Consider the following 16,862-nt stretch of genomic DNA (forward strand, 5'->3'; position numbering starts at 1 on the left):
ACCATAAAATATGAATATTACAATTAAAACTTGTTATAGCATGATTAGAAATTTTATCATGATTTAAATCTAAATAATAAAATTAAAATTTAATGCTATATTTTTTAATTAATAAAAATAATTAAAACAATATTTTTATTTTAACGATAACCCAAATCCGACCTTAACCTGACCCTATAAGAACCCAAACGCAAAAATTGCGTATTCATGATAGGTTAACTCGTGTGTTTATATCAGATTATCGTGTCGGGTAAAAAATTGTTAGCTTAAGCGAAGAAGATTGAAAAGAATAGAGAGTTAAGAAAATGAAGAGAAAATGCAAACAGAAATAGGTTTTTCAATAGGTTTCATGCGGATCAGATACAAGACAGGAGTCACATAAAATTTAACATAACTACCAAACATATAATTTAATAGGAATAACTCTCATTATAGTAATATAACATAGCCACCAAACAATTCATAAGGCCTCGTTTGGTTGCACTGATAGGCCTAGATAAGGCCTCCTATCGGACTTATTCCAACCGTTTGGTTGCCATGATATACTACTGAAATTTCGCGGTTTTCGTGTGCTCTCCATTCTCTTTTTGTATCTTAATATCGTTGTGAGCTGCTCAAGTTAGATCGTCGACCTGATCAGGCTAGCCTATTTCTGTCTGCTAACTGCAAAATGCGGGTGAGTGGGTCCGGTAAAAGCTCAGGCTGATCAACTCGACTTACGTCCGACCCGAGTGAGATGAAACGAAGAACTAACAAGCGCGTGCTTCCAAAACCTTAACCCACTAATACTAATTTAATTAGTATAGAGAAGTAAGGATCGATCCCACAAAGATGAGGCGTTTGTAAGGGTTTGTTTGCATGACACGGCTTGGGCTGCTTGGCTGCTGCCACACTTTCTAGGGGGTGGGTTAAGTTTTAACTACTTGACTTGGACAAGAAAACTAAACTGAACAACTTAACTAAACTACTTGATCAACTAGACTGGCATTACTATAAATAGACAAACAGAATAAATGGGGACTGTCAGTCCCCTGCAAAAAGCATTGTAAAGTAAAAGCTTTCTAACTTCATCTTCTTTAACAAATCAACATAGAAAACAGAACATGAAACAAATCTGGAAAGTTAAAGAAGACGAAACATTAGAAAGCACATAAAACTTAAATTTTACTCCTAAGATCTAAGCTACGACTACGTGAAAACAAGAAACGAAACATAAACTCCTAGATCTAGACATACGAAGACGACTCAAATGTAAAACATCGAATCTGAATCGAACCAAACAGAACAAAATAAATCTAAGCTAAGACTCGAAGCATAAAAGCAAAAACGAAGATAGATCTAAAGCATAAAACATAAAATAGGACACAAAGTTGGAAAATGAAAACAGAAGCGGTCTCGATCACATTTTGATGCATCAGTACGTATTGAAGCAGTAGGTATTGGAGCATTAAGAAATTAAGAAATATATTTGCGCATTCAGAAAATAGTAGCTGATACAGTAGGTATTGGAGCATTAATAAATTAAGAAATATATTTGAGCATTTAGAAAATAGTAGAGCTGATAAAGTTGGTATTTGAGTTGGTCTTTGAAAATACAATTTCATGTAGCGAAGGTAGGATTGGAAAATCGTCCAGATTAGGTAGCTAGCGGGTAAACCTAATATCGACCCAATTCAATAAAGTCAAACACTAACCCAGCCCGAAATCACCGGATTCTTATCGGGTCCGAACCCAATAAATTTATACGGGTTATTGTGTCATGCAAAAAAAATGTCAGCTCCATCGTTAATGATAGTAAGTTATTACTATACAATTTAACTTGACACGACATGTTAACAATCAGAATATGATATTACACCATAAAATATGAATATTACAATTAAAACTTGTTATAGCATGATTAGAAATTTTATCATGATTTAAATCTAAATAATAAAATTAAAATTTAATGCTATATTTTTTAATTAATAAAAATAATTAAAACAATATTTTTATTTTAACGATAACCCAAATCCGACCTTAACCTGACCCTATAAGAACCCAAACGCAAAAATTGCGTATTCATGATAGGTTAACTCGTGTGTTTATATCAGATTATCGTGTCGGGTAAAAAATTGTTAGCTTAAGCGAAGAAGATTGAAAAGAATAGAGAGTTAAGAAAATGAAGAGAAAATGCAAACAGAAATAGGTTTTTCAATAGGTTTCATGCGGATCAGATACAAGACAGGAGTCACATAAAATTTAACATAACTACCAAACATATAATTTAATAGGAATAACTCTCATTATAGTAATATAACATAGCCACCAAACAATTCATAAGGCCTCGTTTGGTTGCACTGATAGGCCTAGATAAGGCCTCCTATCGGACTTATTCCAACCGTTTGGTTGCCATGATATACTACTGAAATTTCGCGGTTTTCGTGTGCTCTCCATTCTCTTTTTGTATCTTAATATCGTTGTGAGCTGCTCAAGTTAGATCGTCGACCTGATCAGGCTAGCCTATTTCTGTCTGCTAACTGCAAAATGCGGGTGAGTGGGTCCGGTAAAAGCTCAGGCTGATCAACTCGACTTACGTCCGACCCGAGTGAGATGAAACGAAGAACTAACAAGCGCGTGCTTCCAAAACCTTAACCCACTAATACTAATTTAATTAGTATAGGGAAGTAAGGATCGATCCCACAAAGATGAGGCGTTTGTAAGGGTTTGTTTGCATGACACGGCTTGGGCTGCTTGGCTGCTGCCACACTTTCTAGGGGGTGGGTTAAGTTTTAACTACTTGACTTGGACAAGAAAACTAAACTGAACAACTTAACTAAACTACTTGATCAACTAGACTGGCATTACTATAAATAGACAAACAGAATAAATGGGGACTGTCAGTCCCCTGCAAAAAGCATTGTAAAGTAAAAGCTTTCTAACTTCATCTTCTTTAACAAATCAACATAGAAAACAGAACATGAAACAAATCTGGAAAGTTAAAGAAGACGAAACATTAGAAAGCACATAAAACTTAAATTTTACTCCTAAGATCTAAGCTACGACTACGTGAAAACAAGAAACGAAACATAAACTCCTAGATCTAGACATACGAAGACGACTCAAATGTAAAACATCGAATCTGAATCGAACCAAACAGAACAAAATAAATCTAAGCTAAGACTCGAAGCATAAAAGCAAAAACGAAGATAGATCTAAAGCATAAAACATAAAATAGGACACAAAGTTGGAAAATGAAAACAGAAGCGGTCTCGATCACATTTTGATGCATCAGTACGTATTGAAGCAGTAGGTATTGGAGCATTAAGAAATTAAGAAATATATTTGCGCATTCAGAAAATAGTAGAGCTGATACAGTAGGTATTGGAGCATTAATAAATTAAGAAATATATTTGAGCATTTAGAAAATAGTAGAGCTGATAAAGTTGGTATTTGAGTTGGTCTTTGAAAATACAATTTCATGTAGCGAAGGTAGGATTGGAAAATCGTCCAGATTAGGTAGCTAGCGGGTAAACCTAATATCGACCCAATTCAATAAAGTCAAACACTAACCCAGCCCGAAATCACCGGATTCTTATCGGGTCCGAACCCAATAAATTTATACGGGTTATTGTGTCATGCAAAAAAAATGTCAGCTCCATCGTTAATGATAGTAAGTTATTACTATACAATTTAACTTGACACGACATGTTAACAATCAGAATATGATATTACACCATAAAATATGAATATTACAATTAAAACTTGTTATAGCATGATTAGAAATTTTATCATGATTTAAATCTAAATAATAAAATTAAAATTTAATGCTATATTTTTTAATTAATAAAAATAATTAAAACAATATTTTTATTTTAACGATAACCCAAATCCGACCTTAACCTGACCCTATAAGAACCCAAACGCAAAAATTGCGTATTCATGATAGGTTAACTCGTGTGTTTATATCAGATTATCGTGTCGGGTAAAAAATTGTTAGCTTAAGCGAAGAAGATTGAAAAGAATAGAGAGTTAAGAAAATGAAGAGAAAATGCAAACAGAAATAGGTTTTTCAATAGGTTTCATGCGGATCAGATACAAGACAGGAGTCACATAAAATTTAACATAACTACCAAACATATAATTTAATAGGAATAACTCTCATTATAGTAATATAACATAGCCACCAAACAATTCATAAGGCCTCGTTTGGTTGCACTGATAGGCCTAGATAAGGCCTCCTATCGGACTTATTCCAACCGTTTGGTTGCCATGATATACTACTGAAATTTCGCGGTTTTCGTGTGCTCTCCATTCTCTTTTTGTATCTTAATATCGTTGTGAGCTGCTCAAGTTAGATCGTCGACCTGATCAGGCTAGCCTATTTCTGTCTGCTAACTGCAAAATGCGGGTGAGTGGGTCCGGTAAAAGCTCAGGCTGATCAACTCGACTTACGTCCGACCCGAGTGAGATGAAACGAAGAACTAACAAGCGCGTGCTTCCAAAACCTTAACCCACTAATACTAATTTAATTAGTATAGGGAAGTAAGGATCGATCCCACAAAGATGAGGCGTTTGTAAGGGTTTGTTTGCATGACACGGCTTGGGCTGCTTGGCTGCTGCCACACTTTCTAGGGGGTGGGTTAAGTTTTAACTACTTGACTTGGACAAGAAAACTAAACTGAACAACTTAACTAAACTACTTGATCAACTAGACTGGCATTACTATAAATAGACAAACAGAATAAATGGGGACTGTCAGTCCCCTGCAAAAAGCATTGTAAAGTAAAAGCTTTCTAACTTCATCTTCTTTAACAAATCAACATAGAAAACAGAACATGAAACAAATCTGGAAAGTTAAAGAAGACGAAACATGAGAAAGCACATAAAACTTAAATTTTACTCCTAAGATCTAAGCTACGACTACGTGAAAACAAGAAACGAAACATAAACTCCTAGATCTAGACATACGAAGACGATTCAAATGTAAAACATCGAATCTGAATCGAACCAAACAGAGCAAAATAAATCTAAGCTAAGACTCGAAGCATAAAAGCAAAAACGAAGACAGATCTAAAGCATAAAACATAAAATAGGACACAAAGTTGGAAAATGAAAACAGAAGCGGTCTCGATCACATTTTGATGCATCAGTACGTATTGAAGCAGTAGGTATTGGAGCATTAAGAAATTAAGAAATATATTTGCGCATTCAGAAAATAGTGGAGCTGATACAGTAGGTATTGGAGCATTAATAAATTAAGAAATATATTTGAGCATTTAGAAAATAGTAGAGCTGATAAAGTTGGTATTTGAGTTGGTCTTTGAAAATACAATTTCATGTAGCGAAGGTAGGATTGGAAAATCGTCCAGATTAGGTAGCTAGCAGGTAAACCTAGTATCGACCCAATTCAATAAAGTCAAACACTAACCCAGCCCGAAATCACCGGATTCTTATCAGGTCCGAACCCAATAAATTTATACGGGTTATTGTGTCATGCAAAAAAAATGTCAGCTCCATCGTTAATGATAGTAAGTTATTACTATACAATTTAACTTGACACGACATGTTAACAATCAGAATATGATATTACACCATAAAATATGAATATTACAATTAAAACTTGTTATAGCATGATTAGAAATTTTATCATGATTTAAATCTAAATAATAAAATTAAAATTTAATGCTATATTTTTTAATTAATAAAAATAATTAAAACAATATTTTTATTTTAACGATAACCCAAATCCGACCTTAACCTGACCCTATAAGAACCCAAACGCAAAAATTGCGTATTCATGATAGGTTAACTCGTGTGTTTATATCAGATTATCGTGTCGGGTAAAAAATTGTTAGCTTAAGCGAAGAAGATTGAAAAGAACAGAGAGTTAAGAAAATGAAGAGAAAATGCAAACAGAAATAGGTTTTTCAATAGGTTTCATGCGGATCAGATACAAGACAGGAGTCACATAAAATTTAACATAACTACCAAACATATAATTTAATAGGAATAACTCTCATTATAGTAATATAACATAGCCACCAAACAATTCATAAGGCCTCGTTTGGTTGCACTGATAGGCCTAGATAAGGCCTCCTATCGGACTTATTCCAACCGTTTGGTTGCCATGATATACTACTGAAATTTCGCAGTTTTCGTGTGCTCTCCATTCTCTTTTTGTAACTTAATATCGTTGTGAGCTGCTCAAGTTAGATCGTCGACCTGATCAGGCTAGCCTATTCCTGTCTGCTAACTGCAAAATGCGGGTGAGTGGATCCGGTAAAAGCTCAGGCTGATCAACTCGACTTACGTCCGACCCGAGTGAGATGAAACGAAGAACTAACAAGCGCGTGCTTCCAAAACCTTAACCCACTAATACTAATTTAATTAGTATAGGGAAGTAAGGATCGATCCCACAAAGATGAGGCGTTTGTAAGGGTTTGTTTGCATGACACGGCTTGGGCTGCTTGGCTGCTGCCACACTTTCTAGGGGGTGGGTTAAGTTTTAACTACTTGACTTGGACAAGAAAACTAAACTGAACAACTTAACTAAACTACTTGATCAACTAGACTGGCATTACTATAAATAGACAAACAGAATAAATGGGGACTGTCAGTCCCCTGCAAAAAGCATTGTAAAGTAAAAGCTTTCTAACTTCATCTTCTTTAACAAATCAACATAGAAAACAGAACATGAAACAAATCTGGAAAGTTAAAGAAGACGAAACATGAGAAAGCACATAAAACTTAAATTTTACTCCTAAGATCTAAGCTACGACTACGTGAAAACAAGAAACGAAACATAAACTCCTAGATCTAGACATACGAAGACGACTCAAATGTAAAACATCAAATCTGAATCGAACCAAACAGAACAAAATAAATCTAAGCTAAGACTCGAAGCATAAAAGCAAAAACGAAGACAGATCTAAAGCATAAAACATAAAATAGGACACAAAGTTGGAAAATGAAAACAGAAGCGGTCTCGATCACATTTTGATGCATCAGTACGTAATGAAGCAGTAGGTATTGGAGCATTAAGAAATTAAGAAATATATTTGCGCATTCAGAAAATAGTAGAGCTGATACAGTAGGTATTGGAGCATTAATAAATTAAGAAATATATTTGAGCATTTAGAAAATAGTAGAGCTGATAAAGTTGGTATTTGAGTTGGTCTTTGAAAATACAATTTCATGTAGCGAAGGTAGGATTGGAAAATCGTCCAGATTAGGTAGCTAGCGGGTAAACCTAATATCGACCCAATTCAATAAAGTCAAACACTAACCCAGCCCGAAATCACCGGATTCTTATCGGGTCCGAACCCAATAAATTTATACGGGTTATTGTGTCATGCAAAAAAAATGTCAGCTCCATCGTTAATGATAGTAAGTTATTACTATACAATTTAACTTGACACGACATGTTAACAATCAGAATATGATATTACACCATAAAATATGAATATTACAATTAAAACTTGTTATAGCATGATTAGAAATTTTATCATGATTTAAATCTAAATAATAAAATTAAAATTTAATGCTATATTTTTTAATTAATAAAAATAATTAAAACAATATTTTTATTTTAACGATAACCCAAATCCGACCTTAACCTGACCCTATAAGAACCCAAACGCAAAAATTGCGTATTCATGATAGGTTAACTCGTGTGTTTATATCAGATTATCGTGTCGGGTAAAAAATTGTTAGCTTAAGCGAAGAAGATTGAAAAGAACAGAGAGTTAAGAAAATGAAGAGAAAATGCAAACAGAAATAGGTTTTTCAATAGGTTTCATGCGGATCAGATACAAGACAGGAGTCACATAAAATTTAACATAACTACCAAACATATAATTTAATAGGAATAACTCTCATTATAGTAATATAACATAGCCACCAAACAATTCATAAGGCCTCGTTTGGTTGCACTGATAGGCCTAGATAAGGCCTCCTATCGGACTTATTCCAACCGTTTGGTTGCCATGATATACTACTGAAATTTCGCGGTTTTCGTGTGCTCTCCATTCTCTTTTTGTATCTTAATATCGTTGTGAGCTGCTCAAGTTAGATCGTCGACCTGATCAGGCTAGCCTATTTCTGTCTGCTAACTGCAAAATGCGGGTAAGTGGGTCCGGTAAAAGCTCAGGCTGATCAACTCGACTTACGTCCGACCCGAGTGAGATGAAACGAAGAACTAACAAGCGCGTGCTTCCAAAACCTTAACCCACTAATACTAATTTAATTAGTATAGGGAAGTAAGGATCGATCCCACAAAGATGAGGCGTTTGTAAGGGTTTGTTTGCATGACAAGGCTTGGGCTGCTTGGCTGCTGCCACACTTTCTAGGGGATGGGTTAAGTTTTAACTACTTGACTTGGACAAGAAAACTAAACTGAACAACTTAACTAAACTACTTGATCAACTAGACTGGCATTACTATAAATAGACAAACAGAATAAATGGGGACTGTCAGTCCCCTGCAAAAAGCATTGTAAAGTAAAAGCTTTCTAACTTCATCTTCTTTAACAAATCAACATAGAAAACAGAACATGAAACAGATCTGGAAAGTTAAAGAAGACGAAACATGAGAAAGCATATAAAACTTAAATTTTACTCCTAAGATCTAAGCTACGACTACGTGAAAACAAGAAACGAAACATAAACTCCTAGATCTAGACATACGAAGACGACTCAAATGTAAAACATCGAATCTGAATCGAACCAAACAGAACAAAATAAATCTAAGCTAAGACTCGAAGCATAAAAGCAAAACCGAAGACAGATCTAAAGCATAAAACATAAAACAGGACACAAAGTTGGAAAATGAAAACAGAAGCTTGGAATTATAACATCAAAGAGTCGATTACATGAAAACTAAGCTAGAAAGCAAGTAAAGAAGGCAGTAAATTGTCTCATCATCCCTTCTCGGGATGGAATACAGAACAGGAAACTGAAATTGTGCGAGAAAACAAACACCAAAACAAGAACTACCAGCTAATAGAACGGAACCAAGTGCGTGTGTGTATATATTAAGAACAAGGAAGCGAAATGAGTTCTGATTTCAGCCCTGGAAGAGAGCTAAGACCCTAACCTACTCTAAGAAGATTGTTTAGAACCCCCCCCCCCCCTAAACTACAATGAAGAAAAAAATAAAATGGGGGAACTCCCTTCTTTTCCTGTGTTAGACTCCTTTATATAGGGAGGTGTAGGGCTCTGATCCCTAGGGTACCACCTCCCCAAAATGACAATGCTGCCCTTCACACCCTTAGGTGGGGTCTCTCGCCTTCTTTCCAATGCAGACTCTGGCGGGCTCCGGTAAAACATTAAGTTGATCAGCTTATTGCCGCCTTTTTCTCCTCCTTTTCTTGACTTTTGCCTTCGCCCTCTTGATTTGTGCGATCTCTAGTTTATGGTGAATTTCACGCACACCTGGCTCAAAAAGGGTCGTTAGTTCACGGATTTAGGTGCAGTTTTACTATGTAACACATGCATGAAACGAGTCTCATCAACTACCCTATTGACCTTGGAAACAAATGTTAACTCGGTTGCAATTAAGATAGGTAACTCCACTTTAGCGTATAAGGCTAACCAGAGAATTTTCAACAATAGCTCTCAATCTCACGTTTCCTGTTTGTGGAAATTCACCACAGTCACCATTATACCCCTCCACTTTGTTCTATAACAACATCAATTTATCCCCATTTTGCTTTGGAAAATGTCGGTTGTCCTCGAATGCTTTAACCCACCGCCGGCGACGAATTTAGGTACACCTTCGAAGGATTGGTGTATTTCATTGATTTTCTAGCGAGACCTTATATTGAACGTCTTTTATTTGATGCAGTTTGGTCGATCTGTACCCAAAAAAGTGTAAATTTGAACTATTGAATATCCTAACCTAGGCTCGGTTCTCATTTCCAGCCACATGTCTAATGAAGAGGACTTTCGCAAGATACACAAATTTCCCAACTAATAGAAACTTAAATTTCAACAATTATGTCGATCTGTACCCAAAAAGTGTAAATTTGAACTATTGTTAACTTGGCTGTATATGTGGCTGAATTTGTACTTGGTGGGTATGAATTGCATTATATGTGCTCAATCACATAGATTGTATACTTGTCTTGGTTATTAGGACTTCATTCTAGTTTTGCGGTTATGAAATTAGTTGTAGGGTTTAAGTTCATTGAGTTCTTTCAAGTTCAGTTGTTGTTGTTTTGGTTTTTGTTGGTAATATTTGGTGAGATTGAATAACATTAGCTTTAGTGAGATTGAATTGCTATATACTTGTCTCGGTTGTTAGGACTTCAATCCAGTTTGGTGGTTACCAAATTCTGTATGTAGGGTGTGAGTTCGTTGAGTTCTTTAAAATTGAGCGGATTTGTTTTGTTTAATTTGAAGTAGCACATTCCTTATGTTGCATCTGTAGAGAGTACACATTGCATTTGAGTAAAGTGATATGTCTTATCTTCACTTTCAAATACACCCAAATGTTTGTTTGTGTTCCTTCATCAGGTTGCCCGTAGGCGTGATGAAATGACATTCGTCTTGATTTTGCTAGACGAGATAATAAGGAATCATCAAATTAATTTGTTGTTGATATCTTTCATAATTACTCTCATTGGACCAAATACGCACAAGCACAAATGATGGTGCAGAGATTGTCCAACCAAAATGATCGATTCAATTCCTGCTCATGTAAAGCAAATAGATAGGCTAGTCTGTGTCATAGATCGGGCATGTGTGGATAATTTATGAATGGATAGAAACACGTATGGGCGACTCTGCCGTCTTCTCCGTGATCGTGTAGGATTAATTGACCAGAAATTTGTGACTGTTGAAGAACAAGTTGCCATGTTCCTGTGTGTTCTATCACACCACAAGAAAACTCGAATAGTCGGATCGATTTCATGCGATCATCTCAAACTGTGTCAAGATATATACATATTGTGCTATGTGGGGTGCTCACACTTCACAATCTGTTTTTGGTGAAGCCCAATCCTATAGATAATGATTGCACTGACTGGCGTTGGAATTGATTTAAGGTTTGAATATTCAATCCATATTTATTTACTTTCTTATGTCATGCGGTTGTAATATTTATCATTTTCGTTTAATTAATTTGATCACAATAATGCAGGGGTGTCTAGATGCCTTAGATGGAACGTATATCAACGTACGAGTTCCTATTGCTGACGCACCTCGATATCGAAACATAAAAGGCCACATCACCACAAACACACTAGCCGTATGTGACCCACATCTTCGCTTTGTTTACGTTCTGCCTGGATGGGAGGGATCTGCAGGTGATTCAAGGATTTTACGTGATGCAATAAGTAGACCATTAGAACTCAAAGTGCCAAAAGGTGATGCTATTGTTTACTACGACTTACGTTACTTGTGCAACTAGGACTATAACCATTTACTTAAAAAAATGGCAATGTTTCTTCACTTGGTTTAACCGTTACAGAATGTTACTATCTTTGTGACAATGCAAATGCGAACGCCGAAGGATTTGTGACGCCGTATAAAGGAGTCCGTTATCATCTGAAGGAATTGGGTTTTGGCACGCATGCACCTCAAACGCCCGATGAGCTGTTTAACTTGAGACACACCAAGGCTAGAAATAAAATCAAGCAATCGTTTGCCGTGTTGAAGATGCGATTGGGTATACTCCGATCTGCAAGTTTCTACCCGATAGAGGTTCAAACAGGCTTGATTATCACATATTTCCTACTTCACAATTTCATTTGTGGTCAAATGGAGGTTGATCCGATCGAGGCAGAGTTGGACAACCAAGACGACGATGAGACTGAAATGGAGCACGAGCAACCGGTTGGTGATCATATTAATAGTATGGAACCTTCAGCATCGTGGAATAAGAAAATGGATGACCTTGCGAGAGCTATGTGGGTTGAGAGAAATAATATGTAAACGAAGATCTCCTGATGTCTTCATTTCATAACCCCCAATTTATATTAGACTTCTGCCTTGGATTTTAATAAATATGTAAACGAATATTAAGTTTTTTTACATCTTCATCAAATTGTGCATGTTGATTTTATTGAACTTGGTTGTTCTTTGTATGTGTATGGCGGTTTATGTCAATAATCATATATGAGGGTTGCTTAATGTGCCCACAATCAATTTCAACTCACTTTCGTATTCTTAGTTACTTGATGTTTTAATATAATTTATCATACTAACATAAATATTATACAAGTCAGTCCTCAACGATCGATCTTCACAATGATTAAAAGCGTTAATTTCATACACCAATAAACAACACCATGGTATCATGACACCATGGTGACCATACCCACAGAAAATTTGGTCCACGCCATACAACAATCTACGAACTACCAATACGACACCACCATCACAACATAAAAAATAGGTGTTATACGTACTTGCCGTCCACCGGCCAACTTACGAACGATCGAACCACACATAAAACTGGACGTCATTAGCGTCAATGAGTTTGAAATGACAACGAACCCCCTCGACCAAATTGTTGCCATTTTTGAAACGACGCTACCCGCGCTTCACCCAAATTTTGGTCAAGCTTTGATCGAGTTTCACCGACCACGTTTCCTCGTCCACATTGAAGTAGACAGGCTTATCAAGGGCCACCATACGAATGTGGCGGAGCCAAAATGCGAAGGGTATCTCAATAGTGCGGTTGATGTTGGATCTCACAAGCTTCAAGATGAATGTCGGGCATCCGTCGATATCTATCACCCCTCGCTCGGAAACAAAGTCATCATCATCTGAGGTATCGATCTCTATCTTCGACGACTCGTAGTCGTCCAAGCTATCAATATCAAGAGTGTAACTGTCGCCGAATTCTTCATCGTCAACATCTGGTCATTTATCAAATGTCGTGTAATAGTTAGTCGCCAAGTAAAATGTACAAGACAATTAAAAACCAATGTCACTGAATTTGGTGATATACTCACCTACGAAATCACTAGGAGGGGGGTATCCACTAGCCATCTTGTACATCTTTATGTGGAGCGTGCCCACATCCACCAAAGTGAATGTGAGGAAGTCGTCATCGACAATGCGGTTATGGCGACGAAACTCTGGCCAGCCGACATGGAAGTGACACCCACTAGCGATCCTAAGGAGTCACACCATCCACTGCGTGCCCTTGGCCGTCACAAGTCGCCAATTGAACGTGTGGTCCGCTCCATGGTTCACAACAAATTCGGGAGGTAGACGCTACACAAAGTGAAAACGAAGGGAAGTAATTCATGTATGGTGATCTTCGTTACGGGGATAGATTTACAAAATGGAATAGGAAAAGCCTTACCAACTCATCCATGCTTGTTTACTCCGAGAACTTCTTGAAGAACGATGGGAGCCTGAGATAATTCAATCCGCCATTGTCTGCCACTATTCTCCTTCGTCTAACTTTTGCTACGAGATGGGATGGTATGAGGAAGCATCGCATCGTTGGGGTATTTTACATTGAAAACTACCACCGCTGACTCTATTAATGAAAGGATGTTAGTTTGACTTCGGCAGGCATCAATAAAGATTGCAGAAGGGTTGTTTCTTCAAAATAAATGTCTGCTTTGAGGATGCAAATCCATACGCAATCCATCTGTTTCACTTCAGTAGTTGGGAGTTAAATAGATGAGTCAATCAGTGTACTCAGTAGATTATTTGCATTTATATCAAATATAACATATTTTTCACTCAAATGTTTTGCAATCAACTATATGTTTATATTAATAATAATATCATACAAAATTCACTCTTTAGCATAAATAGGTATAATATTGCTTAGAATCTTTTGGAGATTACATTTGCAAAATGTACGCCCACCTCCCATATATGATCTTAAAGTAAAATCTTTTCCCTTCAAACGAATATATATCTGCAAAATTAATATCACAAAATCAATCAAATCACATTATATTGTCGCCATTATAGATAAAGTTCACTGTTCTGATGCATTAATTGGTGATAGAAGGGTTTTCATTTTTCCATGTCATTCCTGTCATATTAATTACTCCCTCTGTCCCGCTTTAGCAGTCCCATTGACTTTTCTGCACTCGTTTTATAAAAATGATAATAAATAGTTAAACTAGAGAAATAATAACATAAAAAAGAGAATAATGTAGAGAAGAGTCTTATCTACATTATTCTCTTTTTTACTTTATTATTTCTTCTCTTTAACTATTTATTATCATTAAACGAGTGCAGAAAAGTCAATGGGACTGCTAAAGCGGGACGGAGGGAGTAAAATATATAGGGAATATTTTTTTGTCCCTGTTTATTGGTAAAATAAGGCATTGCATTTTTTTCAATTTTGTAACAATGAAATCATTAGTCAAATATAATACACTCAATTAGTGCTGACATATCATTAATGATATAATTTAATATATATATTTTTTTAGTTAAGTTGAGGTATAACTCTACTACAAAAAAAAAACAATAAAACTAATATATGAAACTAAAACATTAAATAGATGTTTAAAAATATATATAGAAGTTGTTTCGAAATTGAAACATAAATACTATTTGTAAATTCAAAGTTGGAAAAATAGTTGCCCATTTGTATTACACTACACATAACAAATATACTTGTATTCATATACATCCAAACAAGTAATTCTATTTAAGCTACACGTGTAGTTAGAAGAAAGGGTATGTATGCTCTAAAACCATGCAACAAATCATATCTAATTAAACTACACGTGTGTAGTTTAATTCAAATGAGTGTGGATGATTTATAGTAGTAACACTCATTATTCTCAAAATAAATAATATACACATGGTTACTGTATTGAGGGCATGCATCCATGTTTGTTAAATACCTCTTTCCATGATGTGCTATAATAGAGTACAAAATGAGGTCGGCGACCCTCATATGTTAGACTTGACATTTATCTACCGGTGGCAATTGCTCAACCATTCCCATTAATGCCGATGGATGAAGTAATACTGCTCCATTGTTGTATATAAGGTGATATGTGCGACAACAGTTTCTAATACCATTATCTGAAAATGAACTCCCAATTTCCACAACAAAAAACGTTCATCTATCGAATGAAATGGAATCGGGAGATGGATACCCTATTGCTTTCGACATTGATCAGTTTGAAGAATGGCCGGGAATGGGAGGATGCTAATGTGTCTGCCGAAGTGCTTTGCAATGTTCGTGGAGTGATTAACTCTCCCTTTGGAGCGGATCTTACGTCCGAAGACATAGCTCTTCGAGTGAAACAGCTGAAGGACCGATACATAACCTTTAAGAAAGTGGTCGCAACCAACGAAGTTTATTGGAATATGAAAGACAAGGTGGTTGCCGACGAGTCGACATGGAAGATTATTTTCCAGGTTGGTACTAGTCAATATTTCATTGTATTGCAATAGTTCAAGAGTTGTCATATATAGCCTCTCACATGGTCAGTCGCTATTTCATTTGACAGAGGGATGCCTCGACCGACGCTTATTATCATCGTGGCGAGCCCAAATTCAGTCTTCTTGCGAGTTTTTTTTGGCTTATTTGACGTCAAAGTTGAGTTCCCTCACGAGGTGATTACACTTTCCGACAACACCGAGGTCATCGTTCTAACTGAAATAGTGGTACCCGACGCACTGGCTCGCGGGAAAATGCATAAATAACCCGCCGATTCGGATGAAGAAAACTCACCGATGCCAGGCCCATCCAAATGAGTTCGCCGCAAGGTTTTTGATGTTGGTGGTCCGTGCTTCGATGAAATGTCGTCTACCAAGTCTCCTACTCGCCATGGAGTCCCCAAAGAAGGAGATATTCTCGCCACCTAAAGGGTCATCGTGCGCGTCATGGAGTCCGTGCCCGACTTCACGTAAAACAGCTCCGTAGAGGGACGGTGTATGGGCATGCCGATGTTCATTGTGTTTTGGCTTTTGTGCAATATTTTATGTGAGATCGTATATGCTAGGAAGATGATGAACTTATATGTAATCTTTTTTGTCTTTGGCTGCATCAACCTTGTTGGCTGATGTGTATGTAACCAATTATGGTAGTAGATGTAGGGTTGGCTATGTATTAGTTTATGTAATCGCTAATTTGTAAATTTTAAGCTTGATGTATAGAATAGCTTTCATCCATGTGTGAAACGGTTTGCTACATCTTGATGTTTTCACATACACCACAAATTGAAACAATGCTCAAAATTCTACATTTAATTCAAATTGGAAACATGAAGCTAATAAACATTATGCATCGTCTAATGGAAATGCAGCCACTGATAATTGACACAATACATAAATTGAAGTACTGCCAATAAGCTTGGGAGTTTGGAGTATATCATACTCATTCCCATAATACATAAAGTTCCAAGGGAGATTACATTTACAAAAACTACTACAAAATAAGCTTGGGAGTTTGGACTATATCATACTCATTCCCATAATACATATAGTTCCAAGCGAGATTACGTTCACAAAAACAACTACAAATTATTAGAGTTGTGGCCAAACACATACCATTCTCAAATGTAAATGCTTGGACAACTCATGAAGTTATAACATGACTAATTACTTCCTCGGGTGCTTCACAATGAGATAAAAGTTTGACAAAAAAAACTCCTTGTAGTTCTCCAAAAAACGCTACCACACAAGATATAACCTGATCTCCAAAAAACTCATTTGTAATCAAAGCAAACGACCCTAATTCAATGAAATAGTACTATTACTTCAATTATAGAATCTATTCCTAAGTCACATTAATGATATTTTAATAATAAGACACAAGTTTCAAGAGCTCCTTCACCCCTTTAGTATTGGTTAGAAAATCAGAAGAGAAATGAATTTATTTGTATAAAATGAAGTAGTTATCCTATTCGTATGTAGATAATAATGATAATATTATTATTGAAA

General features: G+C 36.2%; 1 protein-coding gene across 1 annotated transcript; it reads right to left on the bottom strand.

Moving 5' to 3' along the window:
* Positions 1-12,228: 12,228 nt before the first annotated feature.
* LOC148926384 (uncharacterized) lies at positions 12,229-13,999 on the bottom strand. The gene is made up of 3 exons (XM_089058069.1): positions 13,297-13,999; positions 12,941-13,205; positions 12,229-12,844 (listed from the first exon to the last, which is right to left on the bottom strand). The coding sequence occupies exons 2-3, from the start codon at positions 12,984-12,986 to the stop codon at positions 12,516-12,518; spliced, it is 375 nt and encodes a 124-aa protein (XP_088914195.1). The 5' UTR covers positions 12,987-13,205; positions 13,297-13,999; the 3' UTR covers positions 12,229-12,515.
* Between the last annotated feature and the right edge of the window lie 2,863 nt (positions 14,000-16,862).

The sequence above is a fragment of the Salvia hispanica genome, chromosome 5 (genome assembly GCF_029641045.1).
Source record: "Salvia hispanica isolate PSC_SH4W2 chromosome 5, Shi_PSC_v1, whole genome shotgun sequence".
NCBI lineage: Eukaryota > Viridiplantae > Streptophyta > Magnoliopsida > Lamiales > Lamiaceae > Salvia > Salvia hispanica.